Raw genomic sequence first — 23,810 nt, forward strand, 5'->3', positions numbered from 1 at the left:
GCGGAGGCGCTTCCTGCCTCTCCCGGAAGTGGCCTGACGTCACTTCCTGCTCCGCCGGCCGACTCTCCTGAGGGCCCGGAGCCATGAAGGCCATCATCCAGCGCGTCGCCCGGGCCAGCGTGACAGGTGCCCCGCGTCCCCCGCTCCCCTCCGGGTCTCCGCGCGGGCAGAGCCGCCCTCGGGCTCACGGGAAGCGCGCCGGGGGGGGAGGGGCTGTGGAAGAGCCTGGGCTCGGTCTCCAGGGGCCTCTCTGGCCAGGGCGGGGCAGAGTCCCTGCCTGGAACCCTCCGGGGCTGCTGGCACTCGGGGTAGAGAAGCCTTTCTCAGCTCTGGCGGGGGGGCTGGATCCCCCACCCGGTGCTGTTGAACTACAACTCCCATCATGCCTAGCTACCAGGGCCAGTGGTCAGGGATGATGGGAGTTGTAGTGCCACAACATCTGGGACCCCCCCCAACCAAGGTTGAGGTACGCAATACTAAGCTAAATGATCTGACTCAGCATCATGTAGCTTTCCATGTTAATAAGCAGTTTAATTTTGTTCATTTGGGCCTTAGTAGAGACAACAGTTTCCTATTCTGCCACAGATGTTAAAATATTTAGTTTAGCTGTTGCAATGATCACTCACCACTGTAGTCTTAAAGGGCTACTGTGCTCTCTACATTTCATTCCCCACTGACCTCGGTATAAGGCAGCTTCCCATCTGTGTTCCTAATAGTGTCAGAAGATCCTTGAGGACATGTCGTGCCTTTTAATCCCTGTGCTTGTGTCTGCATTGCTTTGGCAACAGGGAGCTGGCATGGAAGGTTAATTAATTAATTAGTTAATTGCATTTGTATATCGCCCTTCATCTGTAGATGAAGTGGTCTCAGAGTGGTTCACAACATAAAATTACAATACATTTAAAAAGACAAAATCAGACCAATAACAGCCCACCCACTCCCAATTTTCTCCTGTTTTCCCCCTTGTGTGAATAGGGCAAGCTGCTGGATAGCAGTTAGAGACTTGATAAGCACAGGGTTGCATCCATATCATCTAAGCAGAGCATCCCAAGGTGCCATAACGTTTAAGGAAGCAATCTTTAAATCCCAGCTTGGGCTTGGTGGGCCTGAACTGAGTGGTGGAGCTGCTGCCACTTGCGAAGCACTCCTGCTCGCAGTAGCCATGGTTGAAGCTGGGAGAAAGGCAATAAAGCTGCCAATTTTTTTTGCTGTGTGAGCTACAGGCCCCTGCAGCAGAATGGCCAGATTTTGCCCAGTAGCTGGACTGGCTTAGGATCCCATGGGTTCTTGGCCCAGCTCCCACCCTGGGGGTACTGGTGTACCCCACCTTTTAGGACAAGCCCTCACAACACATTTGAGCATATTGACAAGTAAATGCATCAAACTAAAAAAAATCCCTTCCAGCTCTATGATCCTGTTATCTTTTTGCCCATACCTGTACTGACCTCAGAAGTTGTAGTTTTGTTTATATTATGTTTTTATGCTATGTTTTACTGCATACTACATACTGTTAGGCCTATAGACAATTTTAAATTAAATAAAACATAGCATGCCAACACCAAAAAAGCTATAAAGTCTCTAAGGCCTCTTACGAATTCAAGAGTTATAATCATGAAATTGATTAATTTGTTGTACAGTGGGGCTCACCCACAGCATTGCTATGAGCCTGTTAGGTTAGGCAGGGTATAAATGTAAGAGAATAAACAAATATGCACTATGTATTGTTGCCAGATTGATTAAGTATGAATCCTGTACATAAAATAACTCATTCAGAAGGTGAATTTTGATAGATGTATTTTTTCTTGCCATTCTAAGCACTGTGAGAACTTTATTAATAAAATGTCTCCCTTTGTTTAGCTGTAAGAGTACTCTGCTTCTATAATGAATGAAGCAAAAACCCTCACAAGAATGTGCACAAAAAGGCTGATTCATAAATTGAATTATATATGTGAATTATATATTCAGCATAAAATGCTAATAAGCAAAAAACAGAGTAGCTAGCATAAAGCACCCATTTCCAAATACATCCTTCATCAGTGTATATACATATTGCTGTAAAGCCAAACACATAAAACAAGAATTAATATCTGTTCAATATACCATGTAAAACCATAGGGCTATGCTGATATAAATAAAGCATCTATTACATACAATCTTGGGCCAGATCACATAGCCATTTGGCAAAGTAAAAAAAAGTGTTTCCAATAGCGTATGTATGTTTGTTCTTTGGGTCTTGGGGAGGAACCCAATGACTGTTTTCTTCTTACACTGTCGGACGCAGTATGGTCCTGAATAGCAGTTCCTGGGCATCAAAACTGGGAAGAATGCTGATGTGCTCAGGTTTGGCTGGCACGATTCCTATAAGCATTTCGTTGGTCACTGTGAGAGCAGGATCCTGGACTAGATGGGTCTTTCACTAGTATTTAAGGGGCAACAAACCACTGGCAGTAAGTTGGTTTCTTAGAATCAGAAACTTTTAAAACTCCCTATAGTTTGCTGGGATATATAATTGCATGTGACAAGTTTAACCTATTTTTAAAAATTCCCCTACAGTTGGTGGGGAGCAAATAAGCTCCATTGGACAAGGCATTTGTGTCCTGCTGGGTATCTCAGTGGAAGACACTCAGAAAGAGCTTGAGCACATGTAAGTCAATCTAAAGTATAAAACTTTTTCTTTGTATTGTGCTTATATAAATTTTACTTAATTTTTTACAATTTTGCATACAAATGCTAATTTTGTTTGTTTGTTCACTCATATGAAATATCCAGTCTGGCTTCTAGTCAGGCTTCTGAATTAACTAGCAGTACGCTTCCTGATGATGTTAGTTACTGAGCTAGGATATAAGGGCTCAGGCAGTCCTTAGGACAGCCTTTCTCAACTTTGTATCCCTAGCTATTGTTGGACTACAACTCCCATCATCCCTGGTCACTAATCCTGCTAGCTAGGGATGATGGGAGTTGTAGTCTGGCAGCATCTGGGGAACCAAGGTTCAGAAAGACTTCCTTAGGGTATCCTGGACCCAAGTTGTTCAGAGCTTTGTATATTAATACAAGGACTTTGAATTTGGCCTGGTAACGTGTGTGCAGTCAGTACAGATGTTTTAGTAGAGGTGCATGCTGTCAGCTATTTGTTCCTCATCAATCTAGCTGCTGCATTCTACATTACCTGGAGCTTCTGGACCAGGCCCAAAGGCAACCCCACATAGAGCACATTGCCGTAATCTAGTCTTCAGTTTACTAATGCATGGACTACAGTGGCCAGGCTATCCCAATATGACTAGCTGGCAAACTGGATGAAGCTGGTAAAAGATACTACTGGTCACACAGATCACTTGGGTTTCTAATTACACAGGAATACCCTCTTGCTATATATCTGCTCCTCCAGCAGGAATGCAACCCCATCCAGAACAGGCAGTTGGCTAGTCCCTGCATTAAGGCATCTAGTCCATGATTTTCACAGCCGTTCCCAGTTCAGCTGGTAAGGAGAAATAGAACTGCGTGTCATTGACATATTTATTACATCATGCTCCAGCCTAATAACCACTCACAATGGCTCAAGTAGGGGTTAAATATTACTGGGAACGAAAGAATGTCTGTGAAACTCCATAGTAGAAGTGCTGGGGGATGAAGAGCAGTCCTTGAATGCTACTCTCTGGACCCAACCATGCAGGTAGAAACAAAGCCACTGTAATACAGTGATTCCAAAACCCATTCTACACAGTTGGTCTAGGACGATGCCATGGTCAATGGTACAAAATGCTGTTAGGCAGTAAGAGTAGCAGGGTCACACTCCCCCCACATCACTCTCTTGATAAAAGTCACCCATCAGGCGACCAAGGCCGATTTCATTTCTGAAACCAGGCCTGAACTCAGGTTGAAATGGATCCAGATAAACCTTTAATTTTCTAGATATGATGACAAAATATGGAATCTTCAAGGTCTATGAATCTTTTCTTTATTCCATATTTTAAGGCTGTGGTTCCCCAGCCCTGCTTCATATTTATGTGGAATTGTAAGAATGATCTTATTTTGAGACAGGGACCTTTCTTGTCTTTTGGTTTTCAACTTAGGGTTAGAAAGATTTTAAACCTGTGTGTTTGAAGATGAAAGTGGCAAACACTGGTCTAAAAGTTTAATGGACCTTTCATGTCTTTTGGTTTTCAACTTAGGGTTAGAAAGATTTTAAACCTGCGTGTGTTTGAAGATGAAAGTGGTAAACACTGGTCTAAAAGTGTAATGGACAAGCAGTACGAAGTGCTCTGTGTCAGCCAGTTTACTCTTCAGTGTATCCTGAAAGGAAACAAGCCAGACTATCATATGGCAATGCCTACAGATCAAGCAGAGTCTTTCTACAACAGTTTCCTAGAACACCTTCGCAAATCATACAAGCCAGAGCTCATTAAAGGTAAGGCCAAATTAAAGAGTTGGATAAATGGGAAAAGCTTCCTACAGCACAATCCTATACATGTCTATTCAGAAGTGAGTCCCAAGGGGTTCAATGAGTCTTACTCCGAGGTGAATATGGGAAGAACCTAAATATACAATAAAACATGTTTGCCTTTTGGTAGTTGCTACTTTTATTTTGCCTTTTCCTATCAGTTAATGGGATAATTATTTCCTTAAATATGTGGATAAGGACCAGGAAAAGTACAATGGCTCCAGAACAAAAATGAAAACAAGTAATCTTTTTGGACTGTTAAAACAAAATTCACAGGGACACTTGAATAACATTGCTTTGTTAATAAAGTGGAGTATCTGCAAATAGATGTGCTGGATGGGGAAATGAGTGGAGAGACAAGACAGAAGCGAGTCACTGCAGATTGCAAGAGGGAGAGGTCAGAAAAGTGTGCAGGAAAAACTGAACTTGTGAAATGACAAGCCTGCCTCTCCTTTCTGCCCCTCTAAAGCCTGCTAGAATTGAGAGCTTGGTGTGTGCTCTGCCATAATATTGCTTTAGAACCCTGGCGTCTGAGAGCAACACATAGGCATGAACTCTTAGCTGACTAGGGCTAGCAGTAAGGCTGAAGGAAAGTAACTAGACTGTTGCTTGATTTCCATCAGCTTCACATATGTCATCTGCACCCAATTCCTCTCCCTCACAGAGTAAAGGACTGGGGTGTGTGTATGAGCTTGGCTCCAGAGAATGTGCTTTCTGAGGCAATTCCTTGCTTTAGCTATGAGCTCCCCCCACCTCAATCCTCCTCTTGTCTTCATGAGGACCACCAATGTTTGCAATAACTTTTAGGTTACTCAAAACTTTCAGGCTTCATGTCCTCTCTCTCTCTCTCTCTCTCTCTCTCTCTCTCTCTCTCTCTCTCTTTTTTTTAAAAAAAATTAAAATTGAGAAAAAGATGTTTCCAGGTCCAAGCTCAGTGTTACCTTAGTCGTTTTGGTCTTAAAATGGTAATGGAGGGAAGCTTTTGTGTTGTTTAGAATGGTGCCCCCAGATTATACAGAGGCCCACGGGAACACAGGACAAGATTCAGGCTTGCACCAGTGGCTGTGATGGACCTTCCTCTCCCTCTCCAGCAGCCCTGTGTCGCCCAGTCTGCGTCAGAGGTTCCCCCAACCTCTGGGAGCACATGGGAGACTGCTGTGATGGAGAAGAGCAAAGGACATTCCTGTTTGTGTGTGCAGTAGTCTGTTGCATAAGTGGGACATAACAGTTGAATATCACTCAGCAAAGCAAAGATACTGCCTTAGATATACTAAAAACAAAAGTGATCCATGCGGTTAATTAATTAATTAAAAGAATTTACATGTACAGTATTGTCTTTCATTTCATAATTGATCAGTTCATGTAGTTATCTGGAAATTTATGTATGTATCTTTGTACTAGAGTCTTTGCAATTTTGCAAGTATTTTCTCCAACCCTTCTGCACTCTTGTCTATGACAAAATGTGAGGTGGCTCAGAGGTAGATCAGATCAACACTAACCAATACTGTTTGCTTTCTTTTCATGGACTAACAACCGGTTATATATCTTCAGAAAATTCTGGCACTTGATTGTATGTTCAATCCTGTTCCTGAAAAACTAACTTCCAAATTAATTTGCTTATAGATATTGGAGGGAAAGCAAATGTTGAAAGAATCCCTGTATCTATTCCCCACCTCATTAGAAAAGAAGCAGCTGGAGATTTGGAATGGCAGTTGGTTGGCTGGGAAAGTTTCAAGTCACAAGAAACCTTGCTCTAAAGTTAGGAAAAGGGGATAGCTTAGTGGGTAAAGCATGAGACCCTTCATTTCAGGGTTTAGGGTTCAAGCCTCAGGTTGGGCAAACGATTCCTGCGTCACAGGGGGTTGGACTAGATGGCCCTCATGGTGATTTCCAACTCTGCAATTCTATGAAACATGTAGCTTGGCCTCACTAGAGATCTCTTGTGCATTTTGGAGACTTCTGCCTTATAAAAAAGGCATCACTTCATCCCTTGACAATGCTCTATACCTTTCTTTAGAAGTAGCATATTACCACCACGCCATTCTGTTTAATCTGTTTAATATTGTCATGTTTTATAGGAAGCATTTGTGCTTGAATGGGAGGAAATAAAACAGTAGATAGAGAAAAATGTTATGATTCAAAATCCTGATTGGCAGTGCAAAGATATAACCACTTATTGTTTTTCCTTTAGAAAGGAGCAGTGCCTGGTAGGGTTTATTTTTTAAAAAAAGATATTTATTAAAGTTTTACAAAAAGAAAAAAGTTACAGAATAAAAAGGAAAAAAAAAGAAAAATACAAAAAGTACAAAAATACATAGAAAAAGAAAAACTACAAAATACAGAAAAAATGAATAGAAAATAGTTAAAAACAAATCAATCTTTTCATATCTTAAATTTCATTTACTTATTTCCCCGACCTCCTCACACCTCCCTTTTTTGTATTCCCGTTCACATGGTTAATTCAGCAAATCCTTACCCTCTTTATTTTTATCTTAATTCTATATCTCAACATATTATAACTTTATATTTTCATCCGTTATCAAATCCATTTTTCCATATTCTTATTAACCTTATTGCTAAGGCCGCTTCATTTCAATCCGACATCATTTTAACATTCATTAATTTTACAATGTTTCTGCAAATAGTCTTTAAATTTCTTCCAATCTTCTTCCACCGACTCTTCTCCCTGGTCTCGGATTCTGCCAGTCATCTCCGCCAGTTCCATATAGTCTATCACCTTCATCTGCCATTCTTCCAGGGTGGGTAGATCTTGTGTTTTCCAGTACTTTGCGATAAGTATTCTTGCTGCTGTTGTAGCGTACATAAAGAAAGTTCTATCCTCTTTTAACACCAATTGGCCGACCATACCCAAGAGAAAGGCCTCTGGTTTCTTCTGGAAGGTATATTTAAATACCTTTTTCATATCATTATAAATCATCTCCCAGAAGGTCTTAATCTTTGGGCATGTCCACCAAAGGTGAAAGAAGGTGCCTTCAATCTCTTTACATTTCCAACATTTATTATCGGGCAAGTGATAAATTTTTGCAAGCGTGACTGGAGTCATGTACCACCTGTAAATCATTTTCATAATATTCTCTCTTAAGGCATTACATGCTGTAAATTTCATACCTGTGGTCCACAACTGTTCCCAGTCAGCAAACATAATGTTATGTCCAACATCTTGTGCCCATTTAATTATAGCAGATTTAACCGTTTCATCCTGAGTATTCCATTTCAACAGCAAGTTGTACATTCTTGATAGTATCTTAGTTTTGGGATCTAACAGTTCTGTTTCCAATTTTGATTTTTCCACCTGGAAGCCAATTTTTTTATCCAAATTATAGGCCTCCCTTATTTGGTAATAATGAAGCCAGTCTTGCACTTTACCTTTTAGTTTCTCAAAACTCTGCAATTTCAATTTGTCTCCTTCTTGTTCCAAAATCTCCCAATATTTCGGCCATTTGGCCTCCATATTGAGCTTTTTCTGAGCCTTCGCTTCCATCGGTGATAATCACCTTGGGGGTTTGTTTTCAAGTAAGTCTTTATATCTTATCCAGACATTAAACAATGCTTTCCTGACAATATGGTTTTTAAATGCTTTATGTGCTTTAACCTTGTCATACCACAGATATGCATGCCACCCAAAAACGTTATTAAAGCCTTCTAAATCCAAAATGTCTGTGTTCTCAAGAAGCAGCCATTCTTTCAGCCAGCAAAATGCTGCTGATTCATAATAAAGGTCTGGCAGGGTAAATCCACCTCTTTCCTTTACATCAGTTAGTATTTTAAATTTTATTCTGGGCTTCTTGCCCTGCCAGACAAATCTAGAAATGTCTCTCTGCCACTTCTTGAAACAGTCCATTTTGTCCAAAATTTGCAATGATTGAAACAAAAACAACATTCTTGGCAATACATTCATCTTTATAACAGCAATTCGACCTAACAAGGAAAGCTTCAGATTTGATCATATTTCTAGATCTTTTTTCACTTCTGACCAACATTTCTCATAATTATCTTTAAATAGATTTAAGTTCTTAGCGGTCATATTAACCCCCAGGTATTTTACTTTCTTAACCAGTGTTAAGCCTGTCTCCTTCTGAAACCTCTCTTTCTCAATCGGTGTTAAAATTTTTTCCAGAACCTTAGTTTTTAACTTATTCAAATTAAATCCTGCCACTTGACCAAATTCTTGAATCAGTTCCAATACTCTTTTGGTGCTAGATTCTCACTCCTGTAGTGTCAAAACTAGGTCATCTGCAAAAGCTTTCAATTTGTACTGTTTGGCTCCGACCTGTATACCTTTGATCAGCTGGTCCCTTCTAATCATATTTAGCAAAACCTCCAGAACCGAAATAAAGAGCAATGGGGAAATTGGGCAGCCTTGTCGTGTCCCTTTCTCTATCTTAAATTCCTCTGTCACCACATTATTAACTATTAGTTTAGCCTTTTGTTCTGAGTAAATTGCACCTATACCATTTTCAAACCCTTGACCTACCCCCATACCCTGAAGATTTTTCTTCATGAAACTCCAAGAAATATTATCAAAGGCTTGCTCCGCATCTACAAAGATTAAAACTGCTTTAGTATTGATGTTCACTTGCAACTTCTCCAAAATGTTAATTATATTCCTCGTGTTATCAGACAAATGTCTACCCAGGAGAAAGCCAGCTTGGTCTTTATGTATCTCCTCCACTAATACTTTTTTTAGCCTTTTAGCCAAAATATCTGCAAAAATTTTGTAATCCACATTAAGCAGGGATATGGGGCGATAGTTCTTAAGTTGTGTCTTTTCAGACTCATTTTTCGGTATAAGTGTAATTTAGGCTTCCTTCCACGACTCTGGCGCTTTTTTCCCCTCCAAAATTTCATTGCAGACCTCCTTTAGTGGTTGAATTATCCAGTCTTTCAAAAATCTATAATATTTTGAGGTTAGGCCATCCGGCCCTGGAGATTTGCCCAGCTGCATATTCTGGATGGCACCTTCCACCTCCTGTTCTGTTATTTTATAGCTTAACATTAACTTATTTTCTTGAGAGATTTTTTGTAGTCCATTTATTTTTAAAAATTGATTTATGTCAGTTTCTTTCTGTGGCCCTTGTGTATATAATTGTTTAAAATACCTCTGGAAACATTTTCTAATTTCCACTGGATTCTGTTTATTTTTTCCTTCCACTTCCAGATTGGTAATAGTGTTAAGTTTTTGTCTTTTTTTTCATTTGCCAAGCTAACAGTTTCCCACATTTGTTAGCTGATTCAAATGTCCTTTGTCTCATCTGTTTGATTTTCCATTCTATTTCCTGGTTCATCATTTTCATATTTTGAACTTGGTATAACTTTATTTCTCTCAGAATCTCTTGTGACTTTGGTTTCGCTCTCAATTTCCTCTCTCCCATACCTACAAAAAATGTAAAGAAAAAGAAGGTACCTTTTATCATATGTGGTGGTCATGTAAGGCAATAAAGGCTTTCTGGGAAATTATATATAACGAACTGAAAAAAATGTTTAAAATAACTTTTGTTTTTAAAAAAACAGAAGCCTTTTTATTCAGAATTGTAGGTACTGACATTCCAAAGGAACAGAAAAGACTTTTTATGTATGCAACAACAGCAGCATGGATGTTACTAGCCCAGATAAGGAAAGAAGAAAGAGTCCCTATCAGAGAGGAATCATAGAATCATAGAGCTGGAAGAGACCACAAGGGCCATCGAGTCCAACCCCTGCCAAGCAGGAAACACCATCAGAGCACTCCTGACATATGGTTGTCAAGCCTCTGCTTAAAGACCTCCAAAGAAGGAGACTCCACCACACTCCTTGGCAGCAAATTCCACTGTCAAACAGCTCTTACTGTCAGGAAGTTCTTCCTAATTTTTAGGTGGAATCTTCTTTCTTGTAGTTTGGATCCATTGCTCCGTGTCCGCTTCTCTGGAGCAGCAGAAAACAACCTTTCTCCTTCCTCTATGTGACATCCTTTTATATATTTGAACATGAATGGAATGGCAAACCAAGCTGTTAGACTATGCCAAAATGGCAAAACTGACCGGAAAGTTCAGGGACCAAGAAGACAAAAACTTCAAGAAAGAATGGGGAAAAAATTATAATTTATTTAGGAGACCACTGTAAGCAGATGAAAACATTAGCAGGATTTAATCTCACTTGTAATGTAACAAATACTATGAACAATATGGATAGATATAAAATATAGATTATGAAATAATATGCACTTGAAAATGACGGCAGAAGTCTCAAGATTCAGAGAAATCTCTTTATATGGCTATGTATTTGGTATTGTTATAAATTTATATTTGTAAAATTAAATGAACACGATTTTTTAAAAAAGGGAAGGAGGGGAAACTGAAAGGGAAGGAGGCAGGTATTTGAAGCTGTTATTGCGAAGGCAGACACCACTGTTACAGAGAAGCTAGGGGAGGGGAAACTGAAAGGGAAGGCAGGCAGGCAGCAATTATATTGTCCCCCGCAGTTTGAAGGCTGTGACTTGCCTGCTCAATTTATTTGAAACTGTTATCACGATGTGGATTTAATATTGATTTTGGATTAAATATAGCCGCCCAGAGTGGCTGGGGAAACCCAGCCAGATGGGTGGGGTATAAATAATAAATTATTATTATATATATCAATATTTCACCCAGCCCTACTGCTATAATCTTAGGCTAAAAGGATATAGAAAAGATAGTTACAAAACAGGTCCTTTGGCACACTCTTCCAACCGCGGGAGATCACTCTGATTCTTTAGGCTGGTAGGTGGCTGCCTGGGCTCCCATGCCCACAACACATCCAGATGGTAAACGACCCTTTCCTTTGAAGTCTGTTTTTTATACAGTCCCAGGCAGCGAAATGCCAGTCTCTAGCCATTAGTGTGCCTCCCTTCTATGTTCTCAGCAGTGAGCCAAGTTTATGTCCAGGTGCCAGCTCCATGCCTGGGTCAAGGCAGACCTGTCCTCCCGTTGACTCCATTATCAAGGCCACCTGGCAGAACCCCTGTCTTTTGCCACGTCTTGTAATGGGGCTAAATATATAGCAAAGAAGGATTGGCAGCAGGTGCACCGTGCAGTGACTGCTGCCTGCCACTATAAAAAACAAAGGTGGTTCTTAGTTAAATGTCCTCTTCTTCCCACTCAACTCTAATTTAATTTTTCAGATGGCAAATTCGGTGAATATATGCAGGTACATATTCAGAACGATGGACCTGTGACTATAGAACTGGAGTCTCCTACCCCTCCCATTGACCCTAAGCAGGTAAGTTACATTGATGCTTTCCTTCATCTGACGTGTATCTTGTTCTAAAAACAAGACTATGATTACTGGTGTCATTTTCCAGTTTTTGTTTTATATGCTGATATAGAAAATCATCAATTAGATTCCCACCCACTCATACTTATGTATCAATACAGTTTATGATATGTTTGTAAGTGGGTCCATATGTGAAATGCCCTTGATAGAACCTGAGTTGCATGTGAAGATAATTGGAAAGAAAATGCCATGAGAGAGTGCTATTAAGTTGAGAAGATTATTAAATTAAACTATTAAATTGTTGTTTAATGGTAATAGTTGTTGTAGTAATGGACCTGGTATTTAATGGATGCCCATAACATCTACAGTGTGGATTGGGGTTGTTTCTAAAAATTAGTACTACTTTTGTTTTTATTAGTACTACTTTTGTGGCATCTGAGAACAGAAATATTTGACATGTAGCCATATATTTCAAAAGAGATGCAATTCATCAGCTTCAGATTTTATAAAACTTTCCCAAAGCTGTTAATCATATTTTGTGAAATTAAAATATTTATCCAGTAGATCCAAAGACAGCAGGTGTCATTATGTTTCATTTCATTAGTTCACCCACTTTTACCTCATATTTTTTTACATGCAGTAAAAAGAAATGCTTGTGTGGTCTCTGTACCTACGTCTCTCTGTCACCATATGCTTCTTTTTGTTCTATTTTTATTTCTCATTGCTGCTTTATGTTCCTGTTATACTGTTTGCATATCTGTAACACATTGCACACAAATCAGTACTCTTTTCCTGTAGGAAAAGAGAACAAATAAGGGAATAATGTACAGGTCTCACAAGCAAGCTGAGCGTTTTTACTCAGATTTTCTTGAAATGGCATATTGCCCCCTATCCTTTTGAAAGTGACTACATTCCTTGTAAAAGAGAACTGAGTTAGTGTGGCAAGATGAGTCAGGAAGTTCAATTGAAATCTCAGGTCAGCTGTGGTTTCACTGAGTAGTTTGCCCAAGGTTACTTGGCAAAATGAAAATGAAAATAATGGCTTGCCTTACAGGGGTTGGGGCTTTGGGTACAGGTTACTGACATAATGTGTGCAAAGCAATTAAGAACACTATATGCATACAAAGGCTGTAAAGCTACAGTTAGTTCTGTTGAATTCGTTGGCACTTACTTCCAAGTAAACATGCTTAGTATCAGTGTGTAAGTATTAGGGCCAGAAGTGGACCCTTTCAGAATTGTAGGTGATGATAGTATATAGGGATACCAATTGGCTTTCTTAGGACTAAAGATTCCTGACCCAAGCCTTCCATTATGCAATCTTTATTAAAACAGATACAGAAGCAGTTAAGATATAACACCAAACAGTGGTTTGAAGTTGCATGAATAAGCAATTCAGAACATTCAGGCTCTTCTACTCCCCCTCCTTCTTCCATTGCATGCAGTAATTCTCTTCCTTCTATCCATGGCTTGCTGTTTGATGTGAACTGGTAATTTGTGATCTGCTTCAAAGGCAATGGACATCTGTTTGTGAGGTTGAAGAGGGAGTTTGTGAATCTCAAGTTCCCAGCTGGCCTGATCTGCCCTGTACAAAGACACAGCAACAAGGAGCCTCCTATATGGTGTGTGATCCATATAGGTAAAGGTAAAGGTACCCCTGCCCGTACGGGCCAGTCTTGACAGACTCTAGGGTTGTGCGCCCATCTCACTCAAGAGGCCGGGGGCCAGCGCTGTCCGGAGACACTTCCGGGTCACGTGGCCAGCGTGACAAAGCTGCATCTGGCGAGCCAGAGCCGCACACGGAAACGCCGTTTACCTTCCCGCCAGTAAGCGGTCCCTATTTATCTACTTGCACCCGGAGGTGCTTTTGAACTGCTAGGTTGGCAGGCGCTGGGACCGAGCAGCGGGAGTGCACCCCGCCGCGGGGATTCGAACCGCCGACCTTTCGATCGGCAAGTCCTAGGCGCTGAGGCTTTTACCCACAGCGCCACCCGCGTCCCGTGATCCATATAGGCACAGCTAATTGCCACCCTCAGTAGGACCTACTAAATTAAAATTAAAAGGTAAGGTCCAAGTTATCCATATTGATACTCTGCTGCTAGGGGCCCATAGAGCTGCTAGGAGCCCATGGATACATTTGCAACCTGGAAAAACTAGTGGGCACCACAGTCTTGTATGCACTCACACCACTGCTCTTTCACCAGCAATAAGGCTTGATCGCCGAAGAATTGATGCTTTTGAATTATGGTGCTGGAGGAGACTCTTGAGAGTCCCATGGACTGCAAGAAGAACCTATCCATTCAGAAGGAAATCAGCCCTGAGTGCTCACTGGAAGGACAGATCGTGAAGCTGAGGCTCCAATACTTTGGCCACCTCATGAGAAGAGAAGACTCCCTGGAAAAGACCCTGATGTTGGGAAATATGGAGGGCACAAGGAGAAGGGGACGACAGAGGACGAGATGGTTGGATAGTGTTCTCGAAGCTACCAGCATGAGTCTGACCAAACTGCGGGAGGCAGTGGAAGACAGAAGTGCCTGGCGTGCTCTGGTCCATGGGGTCACGAAGAGTCGGACACGACTAAACGACTAAACAAAAACAACAAGGCTTGGAGAAATATCATTTTTCAAGCCTAATGTGGGGAGGAATTCTGGATAATGTAGTACTAATCTTCCTCCCCAGTGGCAATATCCAGGAAAAGCACCTCCCCCTACAATCACAGAATTAGGCTAGAAAAAAGCCTTAATTGGATCCATTTATTGGAACCAATAAAAAGGCTTTTTTCCCAACTCTTAATTGCAGCAATAAGGGCAATTCTAGATGGGAGTAGTAGCTGGGGAAAGAAAGAGTAATCCTTTACCTTCTAGCTCTGTCTCCACCTGAAAGTATCCTCCTCAGATGTAACTTGGCTTCAGACAAGCCTTGTGTTGGCTAATTGCAGCATGTAGCTGTTTTCAGTAAGGTTGGGGGTCACAGAATTGTAGAGTTGGAAGCAACCCCAAGGGTCATCTAGTCCAGCCCCCTGCAATCCAGGAATCTCAACTAGATCATACTTGACAGATGGCCATCCGATCTCTGTTGTAAAACCTCCAAGGAAGGAGAGTCCAGCACCTCCTGAGGGTGTCTGTTCCACCATCAAACAACTCTTGCTGTCAGAAAGCTCTTCCTGATGTTGAGTCAGAATCCCATTTCTTGTGACTTGAAGCCTTTGGTTCAGGTCCTAGCCTCCAGAGCAGGAAGAAACATGCTTGCTTCATCTTCCATGTGACAGCCCTTTAGATATTTGAAATTGGCTCTCATACCTCCTCTCAGTCTCCTCTTTACCAGGCTGAACATACCCAATTCCCTCAATTGTTCCTTATAAGCTTTCCAGACCCTGGATCACCTTGGTTGCCCTCCTCTGCACGCGTTCCAGCTTCTCAACATCCTTCTTAACTTGTGGTGCCCAGAACTAGACACGGACATTCCAGGTGTGGTCTGACCAAGGCAGAATAGAGTGGGAGTTGTATTTTTATTTAAATTGTAGTAATTGGGCGGGATTCAACATTGTGCTATGATGAACACAATGAAATTTAGTGTGAAAATTGCAGCTTGCCAGACAGAATGATCCCCCCTCCCTCCCCCCATAAACTTTTCTGGAGGTTCTTCTCACTCCCCACAAGCCAATTTTGGGAGCTCCTGGGATGAAAGGGGGCAAAAACCTCGTTGTGCAAGTAGAAGTTCTAATGCAGATGAATTTGTTCTAAAGTCACTTCAATGGCTCTCTGTTCTTTTTGTAAAGTGTTTTGAGGTGTTTTACAATCAAGTGGGATATATATTGTTTGAAATAAAATAAATAACTAAAATTCAATTTAGTTCATGCTTTCTGATTCTGCTTTGTTGGCTAAATGAAAACAATGGTTTAACAATTCAAATATACCATACCACAAGTTTCCTTAACCATGGTTCATTGCAATGCGTGAATGAGCCCAAGTGTTTCTTCTTTACTTTATAACTTAGTATGATGGTGCTGAGCACACGATTGATTTTACAGCATATAGAGAAGGCAAAGCCTTGGCACTGTTGGCTGCTAGAGTGAGTGAAATTGTGGACACAGTGGCAGTCATTGTTCATCTCCAGTGAATGCATCTGACTTGATTTAAGAACATTAACCAGCACCACAGTCTTATTCATACTTGGGAGGAAGCCCCCTTGAACAATAAATTTGAGCGCAAGGGTGTGGTTTAGAGGGTGGAGTGTTGGACGAGGATCTGGGAGGCCAGGGTTTGAATCCCCACTCAGCCACAGAGTTCCCTGGGTGACCTTGGGCCACTCACTTCTTCTCAGCCTAACCTACCTCACAGGGTTGTTGGGGGATTAAATGAGGAGGGGACCAAGTACGTCACCTGGGATATAAATGCAACAAACAAAGAAATATGCCTAGGCTTGAATCATCCTGCAATGGTAGGGAAATACTCTTCAAGTCCACCCAAAGAAATTAGATTGGGGGGGGGGGAGAGGTTAGTCTGCTGCTTTTAAGAGATCCATCATGAATGAACATTTTTAACTCATTGAAGCTTATGTGATTTACATTCTCTGTGACTGGGCCTTACCTTGGTAACTGTTGCCAAGGGAGCCATGTACACAAAGAACAGTCATTCTCCATGACAGTGCTAAAAGTTTTAGGAGCCTTGTTTAATTTTTCTCTTTCAAAGCTACCCAAACTCTCTTATTCTGATGAGATTCTTTTAGTCTATTCTACTGTGTTTCAAAGACATAATTTACTTCCCTGTGAAGTTCACACCAATTGAAATAGATTTGAAAGAAAAAACTCTTCATGGTCCTTCTGAAGGTCTTTATATCTAACTGGAAATGCTTCATTGTGACGAAGAGTGATGCTGTAGGACTTAAATGATGATACCCGGGGGCAGAGGAACCTCAAGGAGGACTGCATGCACTGAAAATGTACCACACTCACTTAATACTCCTAGAAGAGGAACATTAGTTTGAATTTTTAATGCCCATTCTGCAATAGAAGTGATTGCAGAAGTGATTAAACTGATCCCGTTTGTTCATATTGTCCATAAGGAAATCAATCCTCTACTATTTCTGACCCATATTTTGGAGGTGCAGCCTGAGATAAGGAAGCAGGGAGGGGCTGAACTGTCAATGAGTCTGTTGTGCTTTTAAACATCACACATCGTTATGCAGCTAAATAGGTGGTAATAACATTTTAATTATGTGTGATTGTTGCCAGTTAATTTGTGTTTTGAGTAGGGGTTTATGTTATCAGTTCACAGGAACATCTTGACTGGAGTAAATTTTGAAGTTAGTATAAATCATTTTTAGTTTCTGGACAGGGCACCTGGGGATGGATTTGTCCACTGAGAACATAGATAGGCAAATAATGACTCCACAGTAATGTCAGCTGCCTGTTACACTAATTGAAATCATTTTGCATGGTGATGTCTTAATATATTCAAGGACAAGGTAAACTCAGAAGAGAAGGGAATTCATACTCAAGCTTCCAGTCATCTCCAGTCATCTCAAGCTTCCAGTCTCTGCTATTAAACTTCTTTGCTTCTTACCTGACTGTAGCTCCTTGCTTGTCTATTGTTGTACACCTTTTTGCATTTATTTTTTACAAAAATAGAAACCTTTTACTCTGGTACCCTGATATAGGCAAAATGTGAAGTTACTTTCTCTGTCCTATTTTGAATAGTCTCTGGGGATAAAATGCGCCTCAGCACAGATGTTTGGTAGTTTCAGTGTTCATTTCAGCAAAAGTAAATTGCACCCTTGTAGCTAAGTAAGTAAAGCATAACTTTTTAGAAAATTGAAAAGGTGGGGCGGAGGAAAGAAACATCACAGGACAACTGGCCCCTTAATTGTTGAGGAATACAAAGAGTATGATGTAACTCAAGTTTGCTTTAAAAAAAAAGCTAATAAAGTTTTACAAATATTTCAAACAGATGCCGGAAGGGTTAACACCTGTTACTTAAGATGAATGTCCATGTTACTAAAGAAAGCTTATACTATTGAAATACTGTACACATGGTAATTTCATTATATCATGCTGTAATTTGTGTTTGTAATTCATTTTTTTAAAGACAAAATATGTGTCTTTTGCACAAATCTCAAGGTTCCGTAGCCGTAGATGATTCCCGGCAGAAAATTAGATTTGGTGCATAATCTTCCTAAGAGATGCCAAAGTTTTAAGTTTTTTGTTTTTTTAATGCAGTGGTCTGTTCAAAATATTTTCAGTGCTGCTGAGCTGCTTCAGTCTCTAGTGTGCATTTATGAAACTTCTTGTTTTGTTTTACTTTGCAAACAGCTGGCAAAACTTGAGAAATCGCAGCAGAGGAAAGAGAAGACCCGGATGAAGGCACCCTCTGAATCAAGCAGAGAGAGAAATGTTCCTAGAAGTAAAAATGACCCTAGTGCAAGCAGTGGGGCTGAGGGGGATGTGTCTTCGGAAAGGGAACCGTAACTTATGAAAAACAGGTTCAGGTATGGACCCTTGTTTCCCAGCTAATATCTTGAACTCACTCTTTGCATGCTTCAGTGCAGGGTGAAGGGGAATTCATGAATGCATAGTTCCTAATATTTTCAATTATTTCCTTGGTGCTTAAAAACATTGAGCTAAACCATGATCAACTCTCAGATAATCCAGGGATGAGAAGAGGGTAAGTTGGTCTTCTGCAGGGATGTGGTATCTGTGGCTTTCCAGATGTTGCTGGTCTACAACTTCCATCCTCCCCGACCACTGGCCATTTTCACTGTAGTTGATGGGAGTCTGGCAATATCTAGAGGGCAACAGGTTCCCAGGTAAAGGTAAAGGTACCCCTGATTGTACGGGCCAGTCATGTCCGACTCTAGGGTTGTGCGCCCATCTCACTCTAGAGGCCGGGGGCCAGCGCTGTCTGGAGACACTTCAAGGTCACGTGGCCAGCGTGACGAAGCTGCTCTGGCGAGCCGGCACCAGTGCAGCACATGGAAACGCCGTTTACCTTCCCGCTAGAAAGCGGTACCTATTTATCTACTTGCACTTTAGGGGTGCTTTTGAACTGCTAGGTGGGCAGGAGCTGGGACTGTTTGACGGGAGCTCACCCCGCTGTGGGGATTCGAACCGCTGACCATGCGCCACCCGCGTCCCTAACAGGTTCCCAACCCCTGGTCTATTAGTTTGCCAACTAGCAGCTGCTAGTTGCTGAGGTTCTTACAAACAGTTGACTTCTCCAGCAAACTTCTTGCATTTTTAAGCAAAACTATATATGACTTAGCACTGATTACTTATGCCATAACAGTTAAGAGAACTTGAGTGTATATTGTTGTTTTGTGAATTTAAAGCAAGTTAACAGATCATGGCAGATAATGAGGACTAGACCATGCAAGACCGAAGGCAGCCTGTTCCTGGCCTACTCAGCTCTATTCATGCTGGCCTTCCATTCTTCCATTATCTTCTCTCAGTCAGTTTGATATGTCTCTGCTAAATTTTGTTGACTGCTGCTGAGATAATTTCTCTCCTGCCATCACTCTTTGCATGCACTTCAAGCTTTGGGTCCTTTTAATATTCTCTTTCCAAACGACTTAAAATTTCTTCCTCTTTCCTTATGCTTAGCTTTTGCTCTTTTGGCACATAATAACTGTTACAAGGTCTAAAGGCTGGTTGGCAACCAAAAATCAGCCCCAGCACATGACCCGTTCTGTTTGCATTACAGATAGTCACATGGCAAATCTGTTGTTTAACTTTTCCATTGGGTTTCTTGATCCACTGCTGCGCAGCTTTTTCTGGAAAAGTAAAAATCAGAGACTCTGGATGTAGCTCAGACTGTGGTTTCTGCACATTGATAGCATCACCCCTCTTGCAAATGGAGACAACAGTGGCTTGTACCACTTCCATGTGACCTATGGCTTCCTTGGGGATGCGGGAAGAAGTTGTGATGCCAAAAGTAGTATAAAAATAAGACTGTTGCTACTCCTTTGGGCATTCCTAATTTGAGATTAACATAGCATGTCACCCAGAAATGAAACAGGCTGTTTTGAATGGGATGCGTCATGATGCACAAAAGATTTATTGGGGCAGAAGGTGAAAACAATAAGCCCTTATGATAAGCAGGGCGCGATCCCACTGGCCAGTCATTCCACAAACAGCTCATGCTCAATAGTGACAAAGGATGCATCATTTAGGTTGCAATTATCCCAATCCATCTCTAGGTGGAGTTGGTCAGCCAAGGCCACGGTAACGTTGTTTTTGCCATGCAGAGGCTGAAAGCCAGACTGGCAGGAATCCAGAAAGCTGATAGAGTCCAGGTGTGCCCGAAGTGATTAGGCTACTCCTCACTCAGAAACCTTCCCCAAAAAGGGAAAGTTCAAAACAAGGTAGTAGCTGTTTGGAGAATCTGCATCCTGGTTTGTGTTTGTTTTTCTTCAGAGCAGAAACTAAGCAACCACAGAAGTGATGCCATAAAATAGTATCTAACAAATCCTTCTCCCTTTTTGTGGCTGGATTTTATTAACTTTGAGTGGACATTGGCCCCATTTTAAAGTGATTACTTGGGAAGAATGAAGTTGAAGGAGATTTAAAAGTTGTAACAGTTACTTGGAAAATGGGGTGGTGGTGGAATAAGGTAATAAAATGAAGGGCCCCCACTGTTATGTTGAACAGGTTTCTGTTTCACTAACATTAAAGTTATCTGACACAATCTCTTTCACCCACTTTCACATGCCACCTCCCTTAATCCTTTGCCCCTTAGGCTGATGAGATGGCTACTCTACTACTCTGACCACTCCACATGTCCCTTGACCTCCTGACTCCCAGTTGCCTCCTCCCCCATTTTTATTGCCTTTCAGCCACTATGTCATCAGCCAATTTTTCTCTGTCCCTTTCCTTATTGAATGCAAACATGCCATCACCTTTCCTATTCTAAAAAACAACAACCCACAACTGAGAATGGGTTTTACTTTGCTAACCAGCAGCCAATTTCATCTGTGAAAGAAGTTGATATTTCAGGTATCAATTTCTATCACTGCATTTGCAAATCCAAAGGTTGGTACTCTGGCATTCATCACGGTGCTCCATGTGCCAGAAGTGGTTTAGTCCTGCTGGCCACATGACCTGGAAAACTGTCTGCGGCCTGAAGCAAGATGAGTGCCACACCCCATTCAGGGGTCCTTTCAGGGGTCCTTCACCTGGGCTACCTTTGATACAGTTGATCATCCTCTTCAGCTTGACTTCATCTGTGTTGTAGATATCTGTGACTATTCTTAACTGTTTCTTCCCCTTCCGGTCTGATCACTGATTTGTTCCCACTGGGCGAAGCTCCTCTTTAGCCTTTCCCTCCTCTGACTGATTCTTCAAGGTTCTTTTCTTGGTTTTCTTCTATTCCTATTCCTCTCTTTTCTGGGGGGGGACTCCATAAAGGCAAATTATTTTCAGTATCCCATGACAACATCTAGCTATATATCACCATATCCTCCCCTCTGCCTCGTGCCCCTCTCTCTGCCTGCTTGTCCTCTCACTTGTTATGACTAAATCTCTTGTTCATGCCTTGGTCTTTCTTACCCCTCCAGATATCATTCTTATTTCTATCCCAAACTCTTCTGTGAGAATCTGTCACTTCTGTCTCCCATACTTTTCTGTTTAATTTTGTATAGCAAAATTAACCTTTTGTAAAAGGTAAGAGTGGTGGGAATAAATGGGCCAATTTCAGATTGGAAAGAAGTAGAAGCCGGTGATAGTTTGGCTGTGTGCTGTTCATGCCTTGGATTAAGGGTGAGGTGTGGCTTGGCAGGGTTGCACACTTTACGCAAAATGTGGACCATTAGACATTGGTGTGCTTTGAGAGGGACTGAAATCGTGAAAAATCAAGCTACTGTGTTGGGTGCATCCTCAGTTCCCTCTCTTTCTACCAGTATATGGTAGAATGAGTAAGAAAGCACCAAGTATTTCTTGCTGCTGCCCATGTGACAGCTGATAGTCATGCAGGAATCCTGGAAGCTTCACAGTTGCTAGAAAGTACAGCTTTAATCAAGGAAAACTTTACCCCAGGTATCAGAAGTGTGGGAAATCCTGCTAATGTGTAATATATAAATAATATTTCAAAAGATTAACAGTTTTCAAACTGATGTTTAAAATGAAGCTGTCTCTTTGTTTATTTAGGTGAAGAAAAGCAATGGCAGTATAAAATAATACTGTGTGTTTGGGGAATATCAGCTCTCCCTCCATGTCTTGTGATTCTCCACTTCTTGCTTTGACAGAAAAACTCCATCAGAAGCTTCTGGCAACCTTTTCTATTCATTAGCTGACAGCACTCAATTCCTACACGAACAAATTGGGACAGAAAGAGCATTTGGAACAGAGATGTTACGGACCTGCACCATGTTGCATTCAGGAACAACCAAAGGGATGTTACCTCTCTCCTTTGCTAAAATGCTTAAAAGTGGGGGTAGTAAAGGACATTTTTCTGGTTTTCTGGTTCTTGTGTTGTTGTTACTGAAGTGTGCCTGCCATATCTGTCTGGTTGGTTCCCATGTAAATGGGAAGTGATCAGATATTCCACATGGTTCTTGGCACACACCTACAAATGCTTTTGTCATGGCAAGTGTCTCCACCTACTTCTTGCAGTGAATATGGCAAGCCCACTTGTGGTGGGGGAGGTGGGTTGGAGGATTGGGGGCAGAGGACGACCCTGCAGCTGTCCTGTGTTCTGGATAGGCTCCTAGCACATTGGAAAAATAGCTTCCCTCCCCCAATCTCAATTATTGGAGGGCGCGTGGGGCTCTTCAGTGTTGCGCTGCTCTTTTGGAGCCACACTTAGTGCGGCATTCTCCAGGCCACTTCTTGAACTTGGAACTGGGGAAGGGAACAGGGGCTTGTCTGTAACCTCATGTTGAGCTCCAGAGGCACTTGGAACACCTTCCAAACTCAGAATGATGTTAGCGCCATCTGACATTATTCTGGCGGTGTGGGTAGTGGACTCCTCTCCATGCCACCAGGAACTATGAGAAGATGCAGGCCATGCAGAAGGGGCCTCCACTACAACTCCTCCCAACCCCTTCCAGAAACCGGAACAATCTTGTTCTGAGAGGGCTTCAGCACAGGCTCCTCCTAGGTGGCACAAGGTTTTTCCTGCTGCCTTGGTGATAGAGGAAGGAACTCTCTGCAGCAGCTCTTTCATCAGCATCATGTAAGAAGAGGGCCATTGTTGCTGAATGAGGAATGGTGGTTTTTTCTGTGCAGGTTGTAGCAGTCCTGCTTGTATGAGCTATTGATCATATGCTTCGGTTTTATAAAATCAGGTTTTTTTCCTTACATTTTCACTTGGAATCTAAAGAGTAAGCTTATATTTTGATTCTGTTGGTGTGATGTCACTCGTGTCTCTTTTCATAGCCCTGTATATGCCTATTGTATTGTCTATGTGTGTCTGGCTGTACAATTTGTGGGAAATAATTGAATTTAAATGAGACTGATTTGCCTGTTATTTATTTATTGTGAACAGTGTGTGTCTCTGTGTGTGTGTCTTTTAAACTTTTTGACAGAGAGAAAACCTTTAATAAAGTGTGCCTCCTGAGTACTTCTTCTGTAGGATGTCTGTTCTTTTAGGAAATTCAGTGAGGCTTATCCATGCAAACGGCATGGCGTATCAAAATTACCTCTTAAATCGGTATTTATACATAAGTGTGTCACAATCAGCCTTCTCAAAAAAGCTTTGCCACATTTCTTTCATGAGGTACATTCAGTATGTCACATTGTTCTGGCCACTGACTGCCAAATTACACATTGAATGCAGACGTACGTAACTGTAGCTCTTAGACCTCCTCCGTCCCACAGTATTTCTGCACTTGAAACCCAGTGGGGAGGAAAGCTGCAGTGGGGGTGGATTTGGAACAGGAGAAAGGCTGAACACTCCTTTACCACCTGCTACTTCTGCGCTCCCAGAAGCCTTTTTCTCCTCGAAAAGGGCGGCTGAACTACGATTATTTGTGTTTGTGTTCTGTGTCTGATGGCATTTCTACCTGAGCCAGCAAAGGCAGTCTGGTCTTGCCAAGCAGCGTTGTGCAAAGAGAGCAGAGACAGCAGATTGCAAATTGCTGTTGTTTGTGCTGGTAAGTCAGGGAATTTCAGCCCCCTCTAATCCACAGCTTGGCG

At 41.6% G+C, this 23,810-nt stretch overlaps 1 protein-coding gene across 2 annotated transcripts; it reads left to right on the forward strand.

Annotated features, from left to right (window-relative positions):
• On the forward strand, positions 1-23,235 carry DTD1 (D-aminoacyl-tRNA deacylase 1). 2 transcript variants are annotated; one of them, XM_053394925.1, is made up of 6 exons: positions 1-126; positions 2,554-2,644; positions 4,170-4,405; positions 11,595-11,692; positions 17,994-18,169; positions 21,920-23,235. In XM_053394925.1, exons 1-5 carry the CDS (start codon positions 84-86, stop codon positions 18,147-18,149), a joined length of 624 nt encoding a protein of 207 aa, XP_053250900.1. In that variant the 5' UTR covers positions 1-83; the 3' UTR covers positions 18,150-18,169; positions 21,920-23,235. The 2 variants fall into 2 exon arrangements, with proteins under 2 accessions (XP_053250900.1, XP_053250901.1); XM_053394926.1 differs by lacking the exon at positions 1-126 and adding an exon at positions 2,216-2,447.
• Positions 23,236-23,810: the final 575 nt, after the last annotated feature.

This window comes from Podarcis raffonei, chromosome 7 (genome assembly GCF_027172205.1).
Source record: "Podarcis raffonei isolate rPodRaf1 chromosome 7, rPodRaf1.pri, whole genome shotgun sequence".
NCBI lineage: Eukaryota > Metazoa > Chordata > Lepidosauria > Squamata > Lacertidae > Podarcis > Podarcis raffonei.